Consider the following 25,402-nt stretch of genomic DNA (forward strand, 5'->3'; position numbering starts at 1 on the left):
TTCTAGGAAAAATATAGCGATGACAATTTTTACAGTAGTATAAATGGAAGAAAGGTGCTGTAAAATTCATAAAAAATGAATCATCTTAGATTTGTCAAACGTGGAGATTAGTGGAGGCGATTTAAAATGAAAAAAGGACCCTCTCAAATTTTAGCTGAATGTTCAAGGAATTACAGTTAACCATGAAGAAATAACAAAGCAGGTGTTTCAGCTGCTTGTCACTTCGCTTAATGTTGCTATACTCCTCATATGCTACTGTGGCAGCTGAAAGTCTTCTACTTTGATTGAAATTCGGCTATTTGCATACACTTCCGGATCATTCGTGACGCTTAGTGTAGCATTTCCGGGTTACGGACGAAGCACCAAGAGACAGAAGAGGGTGAATCGTACTTTATCTCGAACTTGATTTATCTGTCAGCTTCGTTCATACACCGGTGTTGCAGTAAAGTGTAGGCACTGCTGCCGTCCAGCCCGATGAGTTGCCCTTCAACCCTCTTTTTGCTGTGTTTGGGACAGTGGGGTGGGAAATCGGATCTGACAGCCTCTGTAAACATCAAGACATCACGCACCGGCATTTGCGGAAACTCCGGGAAACAAGCAAAAGTTGTCTGGGCTGATAGCAGTAAAACGCCGGAAAAAAAGACGACATGCATCTAGCAAAAAAAAACTCCAAGAAAAAACAGGCTGTTTTTCTCTTTAATTTGCATTTGAGATCCGGGGGAGAAAATGTCTGGGTTTGATCGATTTTATTTTCTAAGTTATTAAAAATGATTGTACAACAACAGGGCATCACTCACTTTCGGTGCCTAGGGCGGCGGATATAAAGCCTATTTGAAAACTAGTTAAATATGGAAAACTTAAATAAAGATAACTAGTCTAGTATATAACTCGTCTCCTACAACGAGATCGCATACGGGCGGCGATTGGTGTAATCTTAGCTTCAGCTTTGTGCAGGTAATTTACAACGAAAATATATTTTTTGAAGAGTATTTTATATCTTCGATTTTCGAACTTTTAGGAATTTTCGTTGAAGTAACGATTATACGCGTTGCTGTCTTTGTTCGTTGATGACTTTTATTGCATTAAGAAAATTGCATTGCTGACACGTTTCCAGAGTGCTGCCACTATCCAGAGATGAAACCCTTATCAACACTGATGTGCGGAGGAAAGGCGTTCAGAGATCAGTGCGGGCAGCTTTCCTTCACTGATTTATGAAAAATATGACGCAGCAGGTTAATTTGTGAAATTCAAAGTACTTGTAAGAGAGTGACGTTCATCTTTAACCTGCTAGAATCTGGTGATTAAACGAATCCGGGATTTATTGGCAAGTAGGCCTACACCAAGGTGGAGTTTGAGTCGCTTTAGTTTTTTTTTTCTAAAACTCATCGCTTTTCCTGTAATAAATATTTTTTCATAATTTTTTTTATTAAACTTATAAAGAATTTACAAATACAAGTACAACCAGAGGATCAAAAACAGGTACAATAGAAAAAAACCCAAACAGAAAAAAAAACATTCAACCGCCAGAGGTAATGAAGTAAATTGTGTGATCAAATTGTATTTTTTACATATATCATATGTTTTCCTTGCTTTATTATTTCTCAAATTTTGTATAGAATTTAAATAGTGTTTCAGCTCCACCTCAAAAGTACTAAAAAGGGGATTATTAGACCATTTTGATTTATGGATGTGAAATGACTAATAAATTGACTATAAATAAATGCTCTTTTTCCAAATTTTCTATTAAACAGTACAATAAAATATCAAAATCCTTAAATCTAAAAAACACCTTTAACTGCCTGCAAACAAAACTCTGGAAGTCCGTCCAAAACAACTTCACAAACACACACCTTACAAATAAGTGCACAAAAGATTCCCTTTCAGCCCGACAAAAAACACACAGATCATCCTGCTCAGGTTTAAATTTAGAGAGCACTAATTTAACTGAATAAAACTTATGAACAATTTTAAACGATATCTCTAACTTTATTTGTAATACCTATCAAATAAATATCCCAATATCTATCAGGAGTTGTCCAAACTAACTTCCAGTTTATATTTTGAAATATTGCATTCCAAAAAGATAAACCAGAAGGGATAAGATGGGGTTTACAAAGATTCCTTATATGAGTATTGTTACATTTCTTGTCCTCTCTTCCTGTAAATCTGAGGCATCTAGCGAGCAAGGCATGACTTCAGGCTGTCCCGTGACGCAGGAATGCTCTAGGTATTGCCCTACTTATAGTACACTGTACGCTCAACATTTAAGCTTCCCATGTGTTACTTAACCCATAACCTGGTGTTTTTGTTCTGGATTTTAGTTTTGATTCAATTCAGTTTATTTATCTGAGGACAAAGCTTGCCACTTGTGAAACTACAGTTCGCTGTGACATTAACAAGCCGTGACCCCTGTTTCCAGGCCAGGAGGAATGTGGGCGGAACCCAGGGGAATTCACGTGGACCAGTCGGAGCTGCTGTGCAAAGATGGCTGTGGTTACTATGGCAACCCCGCGTGGCAGGGCTGCTGCTCCAAGTGCTGGCGAGAGAGGTCTCGCAGGGCGCAGGCCTGCAGGCAGCACAGCAGGTAGGGCCCACGGCGGACCGCACTGCCTGAGTACACGTCCCGGGGCCGTGTCCCCGAGCCCTGCCTTTAATAACTGCGTCGCACGACTCAAAAAGAGTCGTTTTCAGGAAGCTTTCAGTGGTGTATCACCGTCCTTCTTGCATGTTTCTGTGTTCTTGTGAAAACATTCTAAAGCTCGTGATCAAAAAAAATGCTGCTTTTCTTCAGCTGTGATGCTGTTGACCACCTGCAGCTGCTCCCAAATTCTTGGCACAATATGTGCACACGATGTGGACTAACTGAATTGTGCAGATGGTATTTGGTGGGATCTGTTCATTCTTCAGGGCTTGGCGATTGTTTTGAATGTACAAATGTTGGTTAAATACCGAGCTTAAGTGTTTCCTATGGAATTGCATCTCACATTCACTTAAAAAAAAAAGAATAATAGGTCAATCGCAGTGAACTTGTAGATTTGTTACAGAGCTGCGTACTAAGTTGAGTATTACTGGTATGGTACAGTCTCGGCACCATCCCCAGCTGCACACTCAAGTGCAGCAAAAAAACCTGTGGAACAAGGTTGGAGACCAGCTGATCCCGTTCTTAGTACAGCATGAAGAAATAGAGAATAGTTGAATTATTCAGTCCAGTGAACTATTACGTGGGTCATCGTTAAGATATATTTATTACGGCCTCTCCCATATATAGCTGGACGGTCTTGGATATTTGATATTATCCCTGCTCCCCTCTAGGTTTTTAGTAAAGAAATGTACGCGTTTGTACGCTGAAATCCTCCAGATGAGAGCATGCAGCTACCTTTGCAATTTTTTATCAGTTTCATGGAGCCATGAAACCAGTACAGCAGCTCTGGGTTTAAATGTGATCATGTACTTTGCCACACTGGCTTACATTTTCATTTCTAAATGATATGGAAACACCTAAGGCACAGGAGAGAACACAGGGATATTTTTTTTGCGATAAGCTACATTTATGTGTAAGCAGTTCTTACTTGTCCTCTCCTAATTTTCCACCTGTGTTGACCCTACTTATCCCCAGAACAAGATTTTTGTGTTGACCTTTTCAAGTGTTTTTCAAGCACGTCTGTTAGCTTGTATATATCTTGAATGTACGTTTGGACGGCAGGGTGGTGCAGTGGTCAGCGTTGCTGCCTCGCAGAGCTGGGGCCCTGGGTTCGATTCAAGGAGAGTTTCTTTGTGGAGTTTGCCCTGCCTGCGTTCTTGTGGGTTTCCTCCAGCTGCTCCGGTTTCCTCCCACAGTCCAAAGACCTGCTGCTAGGACAAGCTGCTAGGCTTCTGGGAAAACGGGCCCTGGTGTGAGTGCGTGTTTGTGTCTGTGTGGTGGACTGGCGACCTGACTTGCATTTGTTGCTTGACAGGATAGGCTCCGGCTCCCCCTCAACCCTGTATTGGAGAAAGATGACATAATTCTGTATCCCTCCAGTGCCGTGTTCTTATAAGGAGTGTATTTATCTCTTGTGCATTAGAGAGATTGGGGTTCACGTGTGCACTAATTGATTGTGTGTACATGTGAGCTTCAGTGCGCAGCCTGTGTACATTTGAAGAAAGCATGTGCTTTTGGTACAAGGTGACAAGTGAAAAGAGACCATTGGGCTCATCATTTGTTTGGTTGCTAGTACAGCATTGAACATCATCTCATTCAACCCTTTTTTAAAAGATCCCAGGGAATCTGTTTCATGTATATGGCTAGGTTCTCTGTTCCAAATACCTTCCACCCTTTTTTCTTGTTCTCCGATACTTATTTTGCTGGTTTGGTTTGCCCTGAATTAGTTTCCTGCCTAGATCTTGCCAGTACTTTACAGGATGCGCTCGTTGCTTTCTGACTTCCCGTGGCCGGTGTGCCCTGGGGTGTGTAGATCTTCGCTCTGCGATGGCTAAGCGTGTGTGGGGTTGCTGTTTTGTGTCCACAGCCCTAGCCCCGGTGTGGAAGGGGGCTCAGCCATCACCTTCTCCAAGTTCGAGGAGAAGAAGAGCACAGAAAAGGGGCGACGAGTCAACACCATGAAGAGGCTTTTCTGGGGCCCTTCTTCCTCTCCGAAGAAACCCAACGGTGAGATGGTCCTCTACATAGCTCAAAACACAAAGGCGTCATTTTCTCAAAATGAGCCACAGGCTTTTAAATTCACCCATCACCTGACTAGTAAACTAAGGACAGTGTTTGTTTCACAGATTTCCTGTGAAATCTAGTTTGGCTCTGAAGTGAGTGTCAGTTGTGCTGTTCTGTTTTTATCAATGGGCGGCTCTCTGAGCCTGGGCTTTACCAGTCAAGCTCCTTCATCCCCTTGCAGGGTTTTTGGTTTTACTAATATCTGTCTCCTCTCTGTCCCCAGAGCCCACAGAGAGCCAGTCTGCTGCCCTAAAGGCGTTTCAGAGCCTCCAGCCTGGAGACTTTACTAATTTCCTCAAGCTGCTGTGCAAGCCGTTCTCCCAGAGCCTGTAGTCGCGCTGCACGGCCTTTGTCAACACCATGGAGGCCTACCATGTAATAGCCCCTCTCACCGACTACCTGTCTCTGTCCACGTCTCTGCCAGTCTCCCATCTGTATTTCTGCTCCCAGACTGCCTGTCACTCACAGCCTGTCTCCTGCCACCTCTCACCCTCCCCACTCTCTCCTTCCTCCTCTAGCCCACTGTGCCCCAGGTCTGCTAACGCTTTGTCCAGTGCCCTCTCACACTGCTTCTCTGAGAAGGTGAGGCAGCAGACCTCTTTCTAGTGTCACTGAGATGAAGAGCTTAGAACCTGGAAGAACTTGGCATTGGCTGATCCCCCGTCTGTCTCTTTGTAGGATCTGCTGGTACAGAAACAGTGGGATCTGGTGCAGGATTTTTATCAGAGTATCGCCGGACACTTCAGCAGTGAGTAAAAAGCAGTTGGAGGTGTATAATACAATTTTGTATGAACTTGTGTATCTTATGGTTGGCCCCCATTATTTAACTAAAGAACAACTGAATGGTCTCATGTGCTGTGTGTCTGACGGGACTGAATGGCCTTATGTATAAACTGTCTTGTTTGGTTGATTGTCAGTAGCGTAGTGACACAAGGGCCAGATTTTGCAGCAAATTGGGCTGGATGTGTTGGATCCAGACCTTTGCTGAAACAGTTTGTTACACAGTTTTCGGTACAGTTGAGATCTGGGATTTGTTCTGGTCAAGAAAGGGATAGAAGTCTTTTTCGTGCTGTTCTAGTCTGCCGTGTTGCCTGTACCCATAGAGAGAGACTGACCGATTGAACCCAAAGGTTCTGTGGAGCACAGAACCGATACGTGTGAGAGGAATGCCTGTTGCACGCCTGAAAGAGCGCTTGGCTGTGGCTTGGTTGTGCACATGCAGTGAGCTGGAGGAAGGGTGTGGGATTCCCTCGGGCTCGAGCTGCTGCCCCCCCTCTGTCCTGCAGGCCTCTCCGAGGAGCAGACGGTGCAGATGATGGAGCACATTGAAAAGCTGATCATGACGCGTCTGCACAAGTGGGTGTTCTGCCACGACAGCTCTGACGATGAGCAGAAAGACCTGGCCCTGCAGAGGAGGATCCGGTGAGACTCGGACCACAGACCTGGAAGCCCGCTGAGTACAGCTCAGTAACAGTCATCCTTTTATAGGCTGTTGTTCATAACAGATGCTGAAAATCCCAGAATACATCACCAAGCGGACAGCTAATCCTCTGGAGGAAATTTACACAAATAGGCTGAAATTATTCCTTAAAGTCAAAATCTCATTCAGGCTTACAGGGTGTAGGAAGGCAAGATATCATTCCTTAAGCCATGTGGGTTAAAACAAAATTTGTATCTCAGATTGCATACCTGCTAAACCACTGAAGGTTAGGCCCAGAGTCCAGAAAATCACCACATGAGTTTTTCTAATGAAGTGGACTATAATTGGACAGAGGTCTTTCCTTCTGTATTAGGTTTAGGAATGTCTGAAGCAGCCTTTTACTATTACATCTACACTGCCTAACTAGTTACTAAGCTGATCTTTGCCACTGCTATTTCCACAGATCTCTCAGCTGGGTGACCCCTCAGATGCTTCATGTTCCCATTAAAGAGGAGAGGTTAGAGGTCAACAGTGACGCCCTCCTGCCTGCCATCACAGGTGAGTTTTTTTTTAAGAAGGTAACTTTTAATTTCTCACTGATTAATAACAGAATATGGCTCTGTTGTTGTGCACTGAAATGTATGTAGATGCTATGCCTTATGCTGTTCTGTCCTCACCATCTCCGTTCGATATCTTAGGCTTTTTTAATTATTTTGTTCAGCTGGTACGTTCCATTGTGCTATTTTGAATTTATTTTTACAGAACAACAGGGTAAAGTGCACACAAAACCAGACAGCTTTGTATAATAGTCTTTGATAGACGACCACTTGAAGGCCTGCACATTCATGGAACCCAGTGACCCCAGTGGCTCTCTACCAGTGTCAGACAGGATCAGGGCATCATGTCTGGCCAGGCCACTGAGCATGACTTTTCATTGAGCACATAAGCGATCTGTGCTCAAGAGTTCTGATTAAACTCACTTCCTGGAACGCCTTCAAATGTATCTATGCCTTGAATGTGTAATAGTCCTGAACACCAGGATCACCTGTCTTGTCAACACTTTGAGTAGCTGTCACTGTCCTACATGGGGCTGTAGCTAGTTAGCCACTCTTATACTCTACCAATGGTCAGCATTGCTGCATCACAATGCTGGGGCCCTGGGTTCAATTACAGGCCTGGGGTGCTGTCTGTGTGGAGTGCCTGCCCATGCTCTCTTAGGTTTCCTCTGGGTGCTCCAGTTTCCTTCCACAGTCCAAAGACATACTGGCAGGTTAACGGGCTTCTGGGAATGCTGGCCCAGTTGTGAGTATGTGCGTGTCCGGTCCAGGCTGTATCTTGCCCTGTGCCTGTTCCTTGCTGGAATAGACTCCAGCTCCTCCTGTGACTCGGAATTGGAAGCAGCGATTAGAACATTAGTGGATGAAGAGAGATTCTGAAACTTCCCGAACCCCAGTGGCCGTACGATGAAGGCATTTCGCCCCCTGCTCTCGGCAGCGATAATCGAGATGGACGCCCGGCGAGCGCCGCAGGACAAGCTGGCCTGCGTCTCCAAGTGCAACCAGAGTGTCTTCCGGGTGCTGGCCTCCAGAAGCTCGGAGCCGGCGAGCGCCGACGACTTCTGTCCGGCATGATCCTGGTGGTGCTGAAGGCCAGCCCGCCCCGGCTGCACTCCAACACGCAGTACATCACCCGCTTCGGCCTGCCGCACAGCCTCATGGCCGGGGCGTCCGGCTACTATTTCACCAACCTGGTGAGTCCAGCTGCGGGACCGCGGGCCTCTGCGGCCCAGAGCTTCCCCAGAGCGTCCCCAGACTGGCGCACTCCCGCGACGACCTTCAGGAATCTCTTTTGAACGGGGCGTGGCGTGGCTCTGAGGGTCTGTATGGGTGGGGCTTCACTGGTGACGATGACGATGATGAACAGCTGAGTTTCTTTTACACCGAGCAGGGCTGATGCAAATAAGCCCCGGTTACTTAATCAAGTATTCACACAGACCGCCTTAGTTATGCCTTTTAGTTGAATTGATTGAACTAGGGGGGACTTTTACACACAGGGACACTAGAAGTTGGATGACTGTTCCTGAAATTAATGAAACAAGTACCAAATGTTGGTGTTATTTGTTCACTCAGACTGTCTGTATACATCATTAGGACCCACATGAAGCACTGTCAATATTCCATAGGAAGAAAATGCAGGAAGGGGTGAATGCTTTTCACGAGACTGTATATGCAAGAAGAAACTAAAAATTAATGAACCACATGTGTACTGTAAGCAAGTCCTGTAAAAATTAACCATTTGACGTTCCTTTTATCATCTTGTGTATCATATGTCTATGTCGCGTCCTGTCTGTTCACCCAGAAACTGTTTAAAACTGAAGCCAGGTCTCTGCTCTCCCGGCAGTGCTGCGCTGTGGCCTTCATCGAGAAGCTGGACGGCCCGGCCCTGAACCTGAGCGCTGAGGAGTTCGAGGGGTACATGCAGGGCAAGCGCGCGGCCCCGCGGGACGCGGAGACGGATTGCGAGGGGCTTCGGAGGGCCAGGAAGAACCGGCAGCTCCTGGCGGAGGTGGCGAGCCGGCAGGAGCAGCCGGCGGAGGGGGCGCAGGCCCTGCAGGCAGACCTGGCGCGGTGGGTGCAGGCAGTGCAGACGCAGGTGGAGGAAATCCAGGCCAAGGTCCCCCTGAACTTCACATGCACAGAGCCCCCGAGTCAGAGCTAGCTTCAGGGGCGTGGCCTGCCTGGGCGTCTGGATGTTCGCTTCTGAAACTTCAACCCCAGGTATTACTTTTGGTAAAATGGGTTTACAAATTACTGGGCTGAAGTTCAAGGCTTTGGTGTTTGAGACCTTATTGTAACAGTTCTGTGGAAAACAGGAAACCAAGTAACACGGTTTGATTTCTGGCTTCTGTCTCGAAGTGTTAGGTTTTGGCGACCAGCCCTTCAGCTGGGACTTTTGCAAACACCAGTGTTTTATCTTCAGTCCATTGCCAAGAACACAGCTATACCAGGGTGCAGGGTAACTCAATAGGTTTTCCTCGTGAAGGGCCAGCGCAGGGGGATGCTTCTTGGATCGGGCAGGCACTCTGAAGCAGGCCTGAGGGGTCCTGCTACACTAGGGTAGCACTGTTCAGTAAACTCAGAGAGGTCTCATTGACAAATTTGTTTTCTCAGAGGCTGCATTTACTGCACGTTGAACATGTTTTAGTTAGGAAAGTGTCAGCTGTGAGGTACCAGTAGTTCATTCTACAGTTGTACCTGCCTGCTTGCTTTCTCTGTGACACACCAATAAAGATGAGTATTTTGTTTCCTACTTAGTTATGAATATTTAAGCGCTGGAAGTCTTAAACAATACTTAAGAGTGGTTACTACTCAGGTACCTACATCTTTGCACCTTTTTTCCTTTTTCTCTGAATTATCGTCAGTTGAATCCTACGTGATCTTAGCCACATATTTATTGTTTTTGTTTGTCGACTGTGAAGCACAGGAGTCTTTTGGCTGCTTAACCTAAACCGGCCTTTAAATAATCAGAATTGCTTCATTCCCAGGGCAGAGGGGAAGTAAAACATGCTCTGGGGAAAAAAAGGGTTTGCTTTGTAAACCCAGGTAATTGTACTGGTGCGACGATTCTAGATCTTTTGGAGTTATAGAGACAAGGGGAGTGGGTGTAGAAAAAAACCCTCTTTCAACAGCAGTCTGATACGTGTAGTGAAGTGCCATATTTATACAACGCAGAGCTTTAACCTGAGTTTGAAGTGCAGTATTCAAGAACTGTTATTTGATTGTAACCAAAAATAACCAATGCTTCCCTCTTGTGGTGGAATGCAAGTATTACAGCACTCAAGTAAAACTAAGAGACAGGTCTGTAATTTAAGGAACAGGTCATCAATTCTGCTAGTCTCATTTCAGCAGCCTCTTTCTTGTACTTTTTAAAATGAATCAGGGTGCTCAATAGAAGAACATGTCTAAATTATTTTGTTTGTAGTGGACTAGAGAAAGTTTAACATTTCTGATTTTTTTTGTCTTTCCTCAAGCGCCTTTGCGTATAAATAATGAAGTCGGGACCTTCCACCTCGGTGCCTTTTCTTATGAAGCTGGTATTGGTATTAGACTGTGATGTCCTGTTAAAGTCTGTCTCTGAGTGTAAGCTCTGTGTTATTGGTGTTCCTTAACTTTATCCCACGTATGTACTCAAGTTATGTAACTTAACAGGCCCGACCGTGGGTGGGAAAATGATTATTTTATAACAATTTGGTAAGCGATCAGAGGACAATCGCCTACCCCACCTATGGGTCCCAGTCTCCAGGGCCTCAAGAGCCTCTGGAATAAATGTAATGTTCTCGTGAAAACAGCCACTATCTCAACCCAAATTCATGACGATAGAGTGCTTGGCAGCACTGCCTGAAAACATAACTTCAGGCAGCTGGGACTCTAGCAACTATGAAATCTAGAAAGGAAAGCAGTGCATCACAACCCTTGTAACCATAGTGGTACAAGAACAAATAACTATTAACCAACTACTTGTATTTTGGAACAAGTTACAGTGTAAGCATACTAGTGCTTTCTGAATTAATCTCCAGCTGCCGCAGGCTGCTGTGTGCAGTTTCAGCAGGGCTAAAAAATGAGGAGGTATACGGAAGATACTCGTGGAACTTTCTGGGGGAGTGGGGGGTGGGTGAAGTGGGTTCACAATGATTGTGTTCAGTAAACAAAGCCACTAGCACAAGTCCTTGTGTTGTGTACAAGCAGTCTGCGTAGTGCTTGTGATGTTTACTGGTGACATGAAGTTTTGAATAAAGCACATGAAGAACCGATATGAATGTGTATTAACAATAAATTCTTATTCTCTCGTGCCGTGTCTTTTGGAATTGTCACCCTATACTTTAAAATGCTTGCATCAAATAATAGAAATACCTGTGCCTCTGAACTTTTTTTCATGCACATTTGAACTGTTTCACCATATTTATTTTATGTTGTTAAATGTTTTTTTGTTGTCATCCCTTTAATAATCATTCTAAATTGAGTTATGTTCTCAACTTCAGTACATTCCATGTCTGGAACATGTTTGCACATGGATAGAAGCTCCTTTCTGTTCCTTCTACAGTAGTTTTCCATGTGCATTTCATATCCAGAAACAGAATTACTGAAAATGTAAAGACTACCTTGCGCAGGACACATGCCCTCTGCTTTTGTTTTCAGAGCTGTAATTAAGATTTGTAAGATGCATAATCACTTGTAAAACAGAAACAGGTTCCTGCCAACCCTGAAGCTGTCTAAAATACCTCTGGTGCTCTGGCAGTCACCTTTCCTTTCTCATAAAAACTAAAGCCTATTTTTATCCAATAAAATGTCTTCTCAGAATGTACAGAGTTGTCTTTTTAAGGAAAATCATAAAACAATGAACATATTTAATTTTTAAAAGTGAAGCCAGGTGAGCTGTTATACTGAAACACTAAGAAATCACACATGAAACTGATTCTCCCTCCTTAGAGTTTTTAGGTTTAGGGTTTTAACTTTTACAGCTCAGTGTTTCCAATAATCTGTCCATCACAGTATCTCAAAAAAATCAATCCACCATTTTTAATAAACCACTTATTTCTTCTTTAACATTGTTAAAATAATTCTAAAAAAACCAAAACCTGTTGTTTCAGAGAAGGCAGAGGATCAGAAAAAATTGTATACTGAGCTGTACGCACATTAGCCTGTTTCTGGGTAATCTGAAATTGAAATGATCCTCCTTCAATGTGTTGAACACAACCATGAGTTGGAATTTGGTGTATTAATCAGATTGGACTGAAATAAAAACATTATACTGATAATCCAGTAAACACTTTGGCTTGAGGGCATCCCTGTGGAGGTAGCCCACACTTTTGGTTGATAAACTGTATTTCTTTTGAAGGTGTTGAACTGTCCTCTCAACATGAACATGGACAGTTAACAGATCCCAGCAGGCAGACTGTTCAGGCTGCAAATCACAGAACCCAAGAAACGTATATGGGTCAATCAGGCTGGATTACAACGGTTAACAGGCTGTAATCAAAACTGAGAACAGGCAACAACAAAGATGGACTGTTAACACTAGTTATACAGTTTACACTTTACAGATAGTATTATTTCCTGACCTATTCATATACATGCTCTAATCTTGTTAAGGGAACAATTGTGGCACTATTTCTTGTGCCTTTAACAGACCCCAAAAGAGCAAAATCTGATCCTGCTGGGCTCAAACGTAGCTAGAAAAACTATAATTTAAAGCTGGGAAACTAACAATGATCCTTTCATCTGCAAGTGGATTTATAGCACAAAACTGTGTAGAAGTTTCCTGTATTAAACCCAGACTTCAATCCACCTGTTCACAGACATTTCCCCATCTAGATCGAAGGCTGCTTTCCGCAGTGAGGAGTAAAAGCTTCTGACAAACGGAAAACAGCAGTCAAAAAACCAGCGGGAAATTGCACCCTGCATTTAGTTAAAAGTTTGGATTTAATTTGGAGAACAGGTGACTGCATCAAGAATAAAAATCAGAGTACAGATGGTATTTCACAAGACGACAGCCTCAAAGAAACCCTGTTATCTTATGCACATCATCACAGTAGACTATGATGGCTAACATCCTTGAAATCAGCTACAGTTGGAAAAAATCCAGAATGATTAGTTCGCAGTTATTACCTGCTCTGTTTTTGTATGGCTATTTAAAAACCCTGTGGTATATACAAAGCAGTCTTACCTTACTTTGAAAATCTGTTTTTTTAACAGCAGATGCAACAATGGGAGTGCGATAGTGACTTTCTGACAATGGTCATTACTGGTTTAGCTTTAGTCTGAGCAAGACCTGACGTGAAGTTGTCACAGACAACAACAAACAGTCCAAAGAAAGCTTACGTTATTTTAGGTAAAATGTAGAAATTTTGAACTGTGATAACTAAAAATTAGGAATTTAAAAACCGTGGGGAAGGTGATGCGCTTTTCATAAACAGTCGTCCAACAGAAATATGTTAACAGACTGGAGCTCAGCTGTAAAAGTCACATTTTCCCTGGGTCCAGGAGAACACCACAGCCATCCAGGCAAGGTATCTTAGTTTCTTTGGAAGCAGAAGACGGTTCTCCCAGCTCAGCTCAATCTCCGTAGGCTACTTTGGTCCACAACCAAACAGCATCCTCCAGCCTCCTCTGCCCTTTCAATTGGCTGTCCTTAAAAGTTGAATGCAGTGTAGTTTTTGTTACCTTGGTACAATTAATGCCATTTAGCGTTATTCCTCCATCCCCGCTTAGCCACAGATTAGCGAAAGCAGATTCGCTTTCAGGCTCGGGGTGGGTTGGTGAGCACTGCCCACACAGGGAGGGTGGTGCCAGCCCTGTTCCCTGCAGGAGAGAGCTTCTGCAAAAAAAAAAGCAGTCTTTCTGCTCCTTTGCTTCCAAAGTGCTGCTGCAACCAGCCACTGACCCACCACTGCGATGCCCCCTTCTCCTGGACCCTCCAGTGCCACTGCCCACAAACGCCTTGGTCTCTAGGAATGCAGAACAATGTAAGAGAAGAACAGACGACTCCAGGAAGTGGAACAGGGTGAACGGGCCCAAGCCAGCTATGCTGTCTGTGATCAGTCCCTTTGGCTGACGTAAGAAGTAGGCGTCTCTTAATCTCCCTTAGTAAGCAGATCTTCAATGTAGGCGTCCAGCTCATCATCCGTGTTGATATCGATGTCCCGCAAGGTAGAGGATTAAATTAAGCCAAAGCTGTGGTGCCTGCTATTCGGCACAATGCAGCCAAAAATTATAGCGGAACTGCTGAAAATCTACATTTGAATTCGTAATGTGAAGTGAAAAGAGTCACTTCCAAACAAAAGTATCGGATCTGACAGTCAAGAGTACAGTCTGGTGCGTCTCGTAAAGGGAGAAAATACCCTTTAGGGATTTCAGAAACGTGTGCTTGCTAACAACATTCGATGAACAAAGAAAATAAAACTATTATTTACTTTAAAAGCAGTAGCATTTGCCCCAGCAAGGTAATTCAGCTGGACAGCCTGAAAGATATATCCAAGGTGCTTCACGCCAACTGAATAGGTCTAAACCTTGGATACAGTGGGTGCCACTTTCCCAGCAGTGGCCTGATAATTCTTACGAGCTGTCCCGTGTCCAGGCAGCGAGTGAACAGCGCGTGGGAGCCCAGCCCTGGCTGCAGCGCTGCTCTCACCTCCTGCACTTTCTGCAGCAGAGCCACGATGTTGGTGCGCAGTTTCTGCAGCTTCTCCTCCGTCTCGCGGAGCCTGGCTTCGGCGCTGTTGCTCTTCTCCACCACGGCCCGGGCCCGCGCGTCTGCGTGGCTCTGGTAGGAATTGCACAGCGTCTGCAGCCCCAGCTCGTACTGCTGGAAATACTCCTTCTGTGGAGGCAGGGCACGGCGCAGGCGTCAGCCCAGCTGCCCCACCCGAGACCGTCGCGTATTAAGATATAATATCTAACTTATGCTTACAATTTCCTCACAAACACAAATATTTATGTGTTAAATTCAACTTTCTAGAGTTTTCATATTTAGAATATGTAAGAAGGTGTAATAACCGCTAGTCAATTATATAACCAACAATGCTGTCTTCCAGTGTTCCCTGGTGAACCCTGGACGTCCCCCCATGCCCTGTTGATGAATGGTTATCTAACGGCAGCCTCGTGTCAGCAGGCTCTCTGCTCAATCCCAGAGTGCTCCCTACCATTGGGAAAGCCACCAGCTCCTCTGCAGTCATGGTGTTGACATCATCCTTAGGGATCTGGAAATCCGGAGGGAAAAAGTACCGTAGCAACATCCTGGAAGGATTAAGGCAAAGGGAAATATGTTACAGAATTGTGTCTGCAACCATAAGAATCTTTAAAGTACAGGAAAGATATTAATATGCTATGGAGAAGACTGAAGGAAAAGTACATAAACACTTGGTTCTCCGAACTTGGAATAATCAGAGCACTTTTCACTTGTCCATTGAAAAAATGTGGATTACCTGAGAACACGAGTCCCCAGTGGTCTCATTTGTAGGTGTATGAAATACCAAGGCTTCACAGAACAGTCTGCAGGGTAACTGTGTTTGAAGAGGCGAACTAACTTTGCAATCGCCCTGTACATCTCTATATATACGGGAGCCAGACACTCCTGCACAGCTGAACCGGTACAGAGAGATGCTCCGAGTGCAGACGATTCAGGCGTCGTGGTGAGGCGGAGAAGAATCTCTCCGCGGATCAGCGCCTCCAGCGATGGGAAGCTGCAAGCCGGCGGTGATGTTAGTCAGGGAGGCAATGTGCACTAGCCCTCTCCCTTAAGGCCCTGTGCCTCGTGCCACAAGGTGGCCCGCTCGAGGGACGAGCGCGTCAGAGGAACAAGCGTGTCCTTCCTCATGGGTCCTGCACAGTGCAGAAATTACTACTGGCACTTCCAAATCGGATGGGGATAAAAGTAATAAAAAACCGCTGAAGGGGCAGCATGGTTATCATTCTTTCAAGTAGGGTGCTACAACAGCATGCTTAGGCTGCAATGGATCAAGTAAAGAATGGAATAAACCTTTACTTGTTCCGTGGTTATCATTAGCATTGCTGCCCCGGTTTAATTCCTATAGTGCTGTCTGCGTGGAGTTTGTATGTTCTCCCAGTGTTTGCATGGTTTTCCTCCCGCAGTCCAGAGACATACTGGTAGGTCAACTGGCCCTGGTGTGAGTGTGTGTCTGTGTGTGTCCTGCGATGGACTGGGTCCAGACTGTACCCTACCTTTTGCCTGCTGCCTGCCAAAATAGGCCCCAGCTGCCCTGTGACCCTGATGATAAAGTGGTTAGAAAAGGGGAGGATGCCACAGAGGTCCGGAAGCCCCAGGATCGGTCGGATACCCTCTCCGCAGCCTGTTACTCAGCCCCTGGCCTACCTCATCCTCACAACCAGGCTCTCGATGACTTCCCGGCTGGCCGTGGGCTGGGTGGTGTCGGGCTCCATTCGGGTGGGGGCTCCTTCCTCCTTCTCCATGTCCTCCAAGGTGTTGGGACTCTGGGACTCGGGCGTTGGAGGACGCATCAGCCGCACATCATCACTGCCCTTCAGCACCCTGCCAGCAAGACCGTGAGAAGGGCAGCAGCATCACGGACAACATCCCTGGGCTCTGGAGGACTGGTAACCACTTCTTTTCTTTGGCTATTTCATACCCCGCTTTGGAAGGCAGGCAGCTCAAGTACATTCAAGACAGTTGTGCTGTTGCTGCCGCAAAGACACGTTCCGTTTTATTGAAAATTGTCTGTCCACCAATTGCACCTTGCCTTAGACAATTCCTAGTGAGCAGGCTCAGGGTTGCCGATCAACGCCTGGCGAGCAGGATCAGCTAGATCAGCGTTGCCTATCCTCAGGATCGTGGTTGCATATCTAGCCTCAACATGGCAGCATGTTTAAATCACTTTTCACGTACAGCTCATCTGTACACCACAGAAAACTAGAATATCAGGTTATTCTAAAACCTTTCCAACTGGATTAGTAATTGTTATGGACATATTACAGAAAGCACTGTGTTGCTTACATTACCCTTGTCAAAAAGACCTTGATTAATGTAACCAGCATGACTATTTTATAGAAATGGAAAGAATTCAATTATTCAAAGAAGCTCTTGCCCAAATGTGCAAAAAGGTCAAAGAAAGTGTGCCATGAGAATAAACTCCACACCATTGCCTGCTGCTTCTATTTGTGTGAAGTGACAATGCATTGCTTTGTGTGCGTGGCCTCCAAAACGTTCCGCAGCAGGGTTCAAATATTTCAGGGTTAACCTCGGAACAGGTCATTTTTTACCATTTCCTCTACTGTGAACCAGTGCTCTGCAGAAAAACCTTGAAGAAATCCCTGAAATCGGAGATGGCAATCCGACACCGTTATCCGTCTACCTGCTGGTTTACTCCAACCATATTGTAAGGAACTCGGGAAAGCCTTCCCGAAGGGAAAAGGATACTTACCACCTGCTACGAGGGGTGATGGCAGTGGGCACGTAGTCAAACTTCACTTTCCAGAGAACGCCCTGCTTGCCAGCTTGCACAGACGAGACGCGGCCGGTGAACCACTCCTTGTTCACCTTCACTTCCACTAGTAAGCCTCTATCAGCAGACAAAGGGGACACTGTAGGCGGCCTGAAAGAGCGACCCTGCAATGACTCGCGCCCTTCACCTCTGCGAGCACAATCACGCACGGTCCAAACGAGGATGCCGCAGTGGAGGCAGAATTCTTATATTACAGTACACCCTCAGCTCAGTGGGCTAATAAATGAGAAGAGGTGTCTGTTATTGCCAAATGTCTGCTTAATCATGAATGTTTTTTTTTCATTTTTTTCTCAAAATATGCTATGACAAAAAATACATATACAACACGCAACTAACACCCGTGTAAGCAACTGATGTAGAAGGGCTTTTATTTAACTAGGCTCTGTGTGCCCCTTTGCTGTATTCTAATCCCTCATTGTAGCTTGTGTAATTCTGCTTTTCCTCTCATTGTTTTTCTGTAAAGCGCTTTGACAAGCCAATTGTAAGGGAGTGATATAAAATAAAGTTTATTATTGTCATTAGGGCTCCATTGGTATTCCTGAATTTTAAATCTATGTAGTATTTATTTTTACCTTGTTTTATTATGTATGCATCTTACAGATTATTTTTTTACATGGTTAGCATTATTTTAGAATTTACTTTTTAAAACGTACGAGTATTAAAAAAAATTGTTAAAGCATCTGAAACACAAACAAGACCCACCATGAGCAATTTGCCCACCCTTTACCTGCTCCATTGCCATTCATGGCTTTTAAATCTATTTAAAAGTATGCTGTACAAGAACATGTTACACTATCTAATGTTCAGTTAAAGCAAAGGTTTACTGGTCTGAGTCACTCTGGCCAGGCTCTCCCACTGGCTGGGCTGCAGTGTCTTAACATTCCTCCTGTGGATTCCTACAGCTCTCTAGAGCTGCTCACCTTTCTTTGCTGCCTTGAGATCCACTCCTGCTTCTTCTTCCTCTTCATTGCTGTCCGTGATCTGCCAACACAAGAGACAAGCCTGGCATTAAGCACAGCAGGGTCTGGCTCTGGAAATGAAACCACTAGCTGATGTCTCAAACGCCAGAGCAAATCTTTCCCCACCGTAGCCCCAGAGCCTCCAGGTTTCCACTCCAGATGAGCTCTCCAGCTGCTTAACTGAACCCTAAGTGAAGGTAATAATTTGGTTCATCAGATCCTGTCGACTACGAGGAGAGGAGGGCTAAAAAATGCCTTTAAATGCACTCCAAATGGGTACAGGTTTCAAGTTACTTTTGTTTTTGTTCTTACCATCTTCCGACGTTCAAGAACAGAAATGCATCAAAAGCTTCAATTAGTTTAAACTTCAGGTTCAATTAAATAACCAAGAGCTCAGAGCTCGGATAGGACACCGCGTGCTAGAGAAAGCGAAAGCTGGCGTTCTCTCACCAGCACAAAGAATTCATCAAATTCTTTATCTAAATACACCACAATCTGGATACTCAGATGTATGAATACCAAGAACCTTTATCATATCTAGATAATTTATCAGGGCGCCGGATGCATGTGTAGTGCCGGATGTGTAGTATTTGGGATGTTTTGCTCCCCAAAACAATTGCCACAGCCAACTAGATCTTTTATTTCTGGCTTTATGTTTTTTTTACTGCTGTATAGTACATCATTTTGGCAAAAGGCAGTGGTTCATCATAAGGAGTCATCATCACAAAGGAAAATTTGCGAAGCAAAGCTATAAAATGTCATCACCTCTAGACACGGAAAGTGTCAGGTGCACCAAGCTGTAACAGAAATGTTTTAGCTACCGACATCATTGCCAATCTTGGCTAAAAAACTGCGATAGCGCGTCCACGTTTCCAGTATCGCATGACGTCAGCTTGAGACCCACAGAACTGCAGAATTGCGGGCCTTGCCTGCCAGAGAGAGGGCTGCAGGACGAGCCACACGCCAGGCTCTGCTGCAGCGACTGAGACCAGACACCGCCGCCTGTCTGTGCTGGGGGAAGGAGGCTACCGCCTAGAGGGCTTTTCGGAACCGCGCCCCGTCGGGGGATCAGCGTACCTCCACCACCACACTGCTCTGGGCTCTCCGAGCGCTTGGCTCGGCCGCTGCTCTGAACACCTGGGGCGCAATTGCAGCCGCCAGCCTGTTTTTGCCAGAGCTTGGCCTTTTCTCTTCTTCCTCCTCCTCCTCCTCCTCCGTGCTCTCAGCAGGAGGGAGTGTCCTCCGTCTGGAGCCAGGCATCTGCTTCCCAGCGCTCTGCAGATTCAAGGACAGCACATCGCACGTGACTCCGGAGAAGGGGCAGTCCAGTACAACACCCGCCACCAGAACAGACAGGGGAGCTTAGGGATGTGCAGAAACCTCAGGCCCTCACCTTCCCCACGTTGATATAATATTATCATTATTCAAGGTCCAACTGCGACGCCTTTAACATTTCCATTGGTTAAGCACACCGCGCTGCAGGAAAGTCCATCGTTCAGATGAGATATTAAGCAGACATCCCGACGAGCTGGTCATTAAAGATGCAGAGGCACTGTGCTTAAAAGCAGGGATGCTACCCGTGATGTCCTAGCTAAATTTCACTCTGGCTTTCAACCATTTCCATAAATCCATCAGAATGAACAGTGAAACACACCTCAAAAGACACAGGTGAAAACTAAGCAAAAGTCCAGTTAAAACCAAACAACGACTGGGCTCCTTTGCCCAAAGTCTGTCATCTTGTGTTCTTAATTTAGTCTTTAGTCTTAAAACACCCCCTTAATGCCACAGAAGGGAGTTCTCATATCTCTACCTGATCTGCCGCATAGTGTTGAAAAAGGGCGAGAGGCATCACCCAAGAAGGTGCAGCACTTCAGTGGGTGATAAAGTGGGTTTCCTGGAAACATGTAAATCGCTATATAAATGCAATTATTGCTACTATCCATGCAGTCCTTCTCTCTGTTTGTAAATGTACCCAATTTCCCCAGCCTTTGTGATGCACAGGGTTTATTTTAGTTCAAAGGAATCCTGGGTCGTGGTTGTTTGCCTGTTGGCCACAGGGGGGCGCGTGTCTGCGGAGCAAGGGGGTGTGAGCAGAGTCGGGGAAGAGCGCAGTACACTCCCTCCACCACCACGCTGCCCTCCGCTGTCTGCGCCCTGAGCTCCGTCACTCTCCCACTCTTCTGATTCACCGCAGGTGCCGAGCCGGTCACCTTCGTCTTCTTGGGCTGCGGCTCCTCCTCCTCCTCGCTGTTCTCTGCCTGGGGGGGGCCTCTCTTGCGCTGGCTCCCTGCGGGCGTTGCCTGCTTTGCTGTGCTCTGTGCGGCGGAGGGAGAAGAGGGGAGAAGGGCTCATTCAAGGCTCATACCTCTTTGCTCGGGAGCCGACAGCAGCTGGCCGTCAGCGGGAACGCTCCCCCTCTGCATGAGCAGGCTCGTACTCAGCTTGTACGCCGCAGTGTGTCAGAGCCGTCACAATCACCTACAACACATACTTCTTACACACCCAAGGAGCACAGATCAGACCACATACTCACCTAGAAATAAAGAACCCCAAAATTATATTGGTGTCCTGTGCTGATTATTCTTTGCCAGGCTTCCCTGCTGCATAGTCAACGTCCCGGTGACTATCAACCCTTCACCCCCTTGACTGCCTCCCTAAAAAGGACAGCACTTAAGTTTGCCATCATCTGGGAAAAGACTTCTGGAGTTAAGGAGATCGCATTACAGACAGACTTGGGTTCATGAAAAGGATTAGTGTGCACCCCAGCATTGGCCCTACGACTTCTGCGTGGAACAGGAGTAGGTACATTTACTACACGGTCACAAGGAGAGAAGCTGGTAGTAGGCTCAGCCCTAGAAGGCTCGGTGTCAGCCTCAGTCCTAACCTGCACAGCACCTGTAGATTCAGGAGCAGGTTCAAACCTAAGAGGCTCAGAGAACACTTCTGATTCACTACCACAGAGATCCTCATCACTAGCAACATCTAATGACTCAGGGAACACCTCCCGAGTTAATCTTGGAAGCGAAACCTCCTCCAACACTACAAACTCTGGCGGAGACTCTGAAAGGGTACTAACAGACGTTCCTGTGGGGGACTGGTTTCTAACACACCTGGGGGCTGGGACAGGGCCCACACATGGCCTTAAATTAACCCTGTGTACCCGCTTTATAGGACCACCTTCCAATGGTTCCACTGCGTGTGTCGTACCCTGCACCTCTACCACCCTATACACAGTAGGTCCCCAAGCATCCTGTATCTTATTTCTGCCCAACGGTCTGTGTCTCAGATAAACCAGCTGACCTACACTGACTGGGGGAAAGAACACTTTGTCTTCTTGCAGTGCAACTCTTTCCGCAGCTTTTTGTTCTGCGTACTCTTTAGCTCGGGCATGTGCTTCGTTCAACCGTTCCTGGTGGACCACCAGCCAATCATGTCTTTTATCCAGCACCTCCTCCTGGCCCAGTAACGCATCAACAGGTAAGTGAGGATGCACTCCGTACAGAAGGAAGTAAGGCGAATATCCCGTACTAGCGTGAGGTGTCACATTGTAGGCATAGACTAACTCCGGCAGATGTTCTGGCCAACGGCGCTTCTTCTCAGGAGGCAACGTGCGTAAAAGGTCATGTAGGGTCCTGTTGAACCGTTCACAGTGTGGGTTTCCTTGAGGATGGAAAGGACTGGTGCGTGTTTTCTTCACTCCGTAAAGTTTACACAGCTCTGCAACTACCTGACTCTCAAAGGTTTTTCCCTGGTCACGATGCAACCTTTCAGGGCATACAAATTTCATAAACCATTCTTTCAGGAGGACTTTTGCTGTAGTGTCTGCCTTCTGATCACGAGTCGGGAAAGCCTGTGTAAACTTGGTAAACACGTCAGTAACTACCAACACGTTCTCCCGCCCATCAGAGGCTGGCTCGAGGACCGTGTAGTCGACAGCGACAACCTCTAAAGGCCTAGTAGCTATAAATGGTTTGATGGGTGCCTGGATTTTTGGCTGTGGCATTTTGGTCAGGATACACCATTGACACTTCTTGACCCACTGTTCCACATCATTATACATGCCCACCCAAAAGCATCTCTGTCTCAACAGATTCTGAGTGCGTTCAATTCCTTGATGACCCATCTGGTCATGTACACTTTCCAATATTTGATCTTTCATACAATCAGGCAGGAGGAGTTGGAAACATTCACCAACATGAGGATCTTCGATCACCCTGTACAATAGCCCATCAAGCTCTCGCACCCGGTGCCACTGTTTCAACAAAGACAAGGTAGATTTAGGCAACTTTGATCTCTCCTTATTCCCTGGTTTTCTCTACTTATTCCAGAACATCCGGAAAGCACTGAGAGAGGGATCAGCATCTTGAAACCGACGGAGCTCCTTCTTTGTATACCCTGGGAAAGTTTGGGTGTTACTCTGTGACTTGTTCAAGTTATCACAATCCACTCCCGCTTCCAAAACACGGATCTGTCTTATTTTGCAGCATTTCATACCGGCTGCCACCAAATCTGGCTCCAGGGGTGTGCCTCTGCTGACAACATTACAGATAGCCACACAATCATCATATTCGACATCATCAGGGTCAGGTTCAGGCTCCCCTGCAAATGGCTGCCTAGAGAGGGCATCAGCAGCAGTGTTGCAGCGTCCTGGGCGATAGAGATAAATCCCTAACCCCCTCTATGAACTGATCTCGGATAGCTCGCTTCTCATCCGACACTACATCAGGCGATACCTTTAACACAGCGCCGAGCATGCGAGAGAGAGAATGAGAGTAATTGCAAAGATCTTCCCCCTCCCTTTGCTTACAGCCATAAAAGGCTTGCAACAGTTGGGAAACACTGCGCTTCTCCCTGAAAGCATGTCTGAGGTAACTGAATATATCACTGACCTGTCTAGATTCACCACCCATACGTAAACGTACTTCTTCTAGGGCCGGACCCTTCAACAATGATAACACAAGGTCATACTGCTCAGCAGGAGTCTGTTCCCTGGCTCTGATTACTCGTTCAACTTCTTCGATAAACTCGTCAACGGAGCAACCATCTTTAGTTATATCACCACTAAAAGGCTGTACATTACGTTCTCTAGGTACATACACATATGAACGTTTTGGTTCAGGACCCAGTGCAGCAATAGTGGCCATGGCTTGGTCATATTTTCTAACTAGGTCTTCTACTTGAGACCTCAAGTCATGGAGGTTGTCACCATTACCATTCTCCGTAACTACACGACCATCAACTGCTGCACCATCATCCCTGTCATCACCTGACATTTTGGGAACTGTTCACAAACACAGTCTCTGTGCAAACATCAATCTTGGAATACCACAGTTCAGCAGATGAGTCTGAAGAGACAAGAAGACGTCCTCCACTGGCCGTTGGTGTCGTCTGGTTCCCAGCACACTGGCCACTGGACCTCTGGACCTGGCCTTCTCCGTCCGTTATCAGCCTCCTTGGACAGCTGTCTTCACCACTACCGTATTTTATGCACCACCGCTTTACTGTGAGAGTCAGAACCCCCAGACTATCAGAAACCCCACTCCTGGTACCAAAATTGTGTAGCCTGGCAAAGAATAATCAGCACAGGACACCAATATAATTTTGGGGTTCTTTATTTCTAGGTGAGTATGTGGTCTGATCTGTTCTTAGTTTAAAAAACAAAAATAAAATAACAAAAGAAATGACATATAACAATATTTTTATATACACACAATACGGCAGTGGTTCTTTCACGCAGAGGGGAAAACAAAGAAAACATGTTTAGTTTTACAGTTTTTTACATTCCATCTGACCATTACAGAAACGCATCTACACTGAACAACAAAAAAATAAATAAATTACATCACAGTTGAAGTTCAAACAACTCACCACGCAGCGCGGGCAGAAATAAGCCGCTCCCAGGCTGCGCGGGTCACCTCTCAGCCCTCCCTGAGAACTACATTACGACCATAATTAGTATCATACTTACAATTGCGTACACTTAACAAACGGTGCTAAACATAAATCTCTGTAAAGAACGAAGGAACAGAAAATACAAGGAGCATGTGAAACCCATTACTTACAAATCAATAAACAGATATCCCCAGCCCGAGTAGTTGTCTAAAAACTGGCTACCGCCTCAGTGTACTCCGTTAAAATCTAATATCCATCTCGCTACTCTTGTCTCAATCCTATGAAGTGCCCCTTTATACTCATTTAGGGGGTAAATAGGGCAACAACACCGTATTTACCGTTACAACTCCCTAGTAATTTCGGGGTCTTTTAACGGTAACTCACTGCTTCTGAGTCCCTACTGCCCATGCGCAGAACGCTGAACTCACCTGACAGGAGCCGCCAGCTAAGAGGTAGCGCCATCTAGTGGATTTGGCATAACAGGCCGCTATTCACCCTGGGTCACACACAAAATACCGAATATGTCAAAAACAGCTCTGGATAATCGAAACCGCAAAAGCACATCAGATTTACTGAGTGCTCCTTGGGTGTGTAAGAAGTATGTGTTGTAGGTGATTGTGACGGCTCTGACACACTGCGGCGTACAAGCTGAGTACGAGCCTGCTCATGCAGAGGGGGAGCGTTCCCGCTGACGGCCAGCTGCTGTCGGCTCCCGAGCAAAGAGGTATGAGCCTTGTATGAGCCCTTCTCCCCTCTTCTCCCTCCGCCGCACAGAGCACAGCAAAGCAGGCAACGCCCGCAGGGAGCCAGCGCAAGAGAGCCCCCCCCCCCAGGCAGAGAACAGCGAGGAGGAGGAGCCGCAGCCCAAGAAGACGAAGGTGACCGGCTCGGCGCCTGCGGTGAAGCAGAAGAGTGGGAGAGTGACGGAGCTCAGGGCGCAGACAGCGGAGGGCAGCGTGGTGGTGGAGGGAGTGTACTGCGCTCTTCCCCGACTCTGCTCACACCCCCTTGCTCCGCAGACACGCGCCCCCCTGTGGCCAACAGGCAAACAACCACGACCCAGGATTCCTTTGAACTAAAATAAACCCTGTGCATCACAAAGGCTGGGGAAATTGGGTACATTTACAAACAGAGAGAAGGACTGCATGGATAGTAGCAATAATTGCATTTATATAGCGGGTATTTAGGGTGTAAATAGGGCAACAACACCGTATATACCGTTACAACTCCCTAGTAATTTCGGGTTCTTTTAACGGTAACTCACCGCTGGGTCACATGTATAAAGACAACTCAGTCTTTCAATGAACTGACAAAACACAACATTGCAACCGAAAACGAATGCGGCAAACCTCACAAGAGAAATGAGCATGTGGCATGTTTCCACCTATCCC

The 25,402-nt window shown here is 46.0% G+C and overlaps 1 protein-coding gene and 1 pseudogene across 9 annotated transcripts; one reads left to right on the forward strand and one right to left on the reverse strand.

The window, feature by feature from the left end:
- Window positions 1-330: 330 nt before the first annotated feature.
- Window positions 331-11,486, forward strand: LOC148810782 (rab5 GDP/GTP exchange factor-like; annotated as a pseudogene). The gene is made up of 9 exons (XR_016086594.1): window positions 331-954; window positions 2,420-2,584; window positions 4,509-4,648; window positions 4,929-5,080; window positions 5,384-5,453; window positions 5,992-6,127; window positions 6,589-6,683; window positions 7,620-7,875; window positions 8,526-11,486. The product of XR_016086594.1 is annotated as a rab5 GDP/GTP exchange factor-like (transcript).
- A 1,099-nt stretch (window positions 11,487-12,585) lies between these two features.
- Window positions 12,586-24,428, reverse strand: LOC148810783 (ATPase MORC2A-like). 8 transcript variants are annotated; one of them, XM_088908915.1, is made up of 7 exons: window positions 24,182-24,428; window positions 20,330-20,434; window positions 18,081-18,141; window positions 17,080-17,217; window positions 16,014-16,190; window positions 14,824-14,917; window positions 12,586-14,501 (listed from the first exon to the last, which is right to left on the reverse strand). In XM_088908915.1, exons 5-7 carry the CDS (start codon window positions 16,157-16,159, stop codon window positions 14,166-14,168), a joined length of 576 nt encoding a protein of 191 aa, XP_088765041.1. In that variant the 5' UTR covers window positions 16,160-16,190; window positions 17,080-17,217; window positions 18,081-18,141; window positions 20,330-20,434; window positions 24,182-24,428; the 3' UTR covers window positions 12,586-14,165. The 8 variants fall into 8 exon arrangements, with proteins under 8 accessions (XP_088765041.1, XP_088765040.1, XP_088765039.1 ...); XM_088908914.1 differs by having other exon boundaries at window positions 19,513-20,434; XM_088908913.1 differs by having other exon boundaries at window positions 19,513-20,434; window positions 23,988-24,428.
- Between the last annotated feature and the right edge of the window lie 974 nt (window positions 24,429-25,402).

Source organism: Atractosteus spatula, assembly GCF_055471065.1.
Source record: "Atractosteus spatula isolate fAtrSpa1 chromosome 17 unlocalized genomic scaffold, fAtrSpa1.hap1 SUPER_17_unloc_6, whole genome shotgun sequence".
NCBI lineage: Eukaryota > Metazoa > Chordata > Actinopteri > Semionotiformes > Lepisosteidae > Atractosteus > Atractosteus spatula.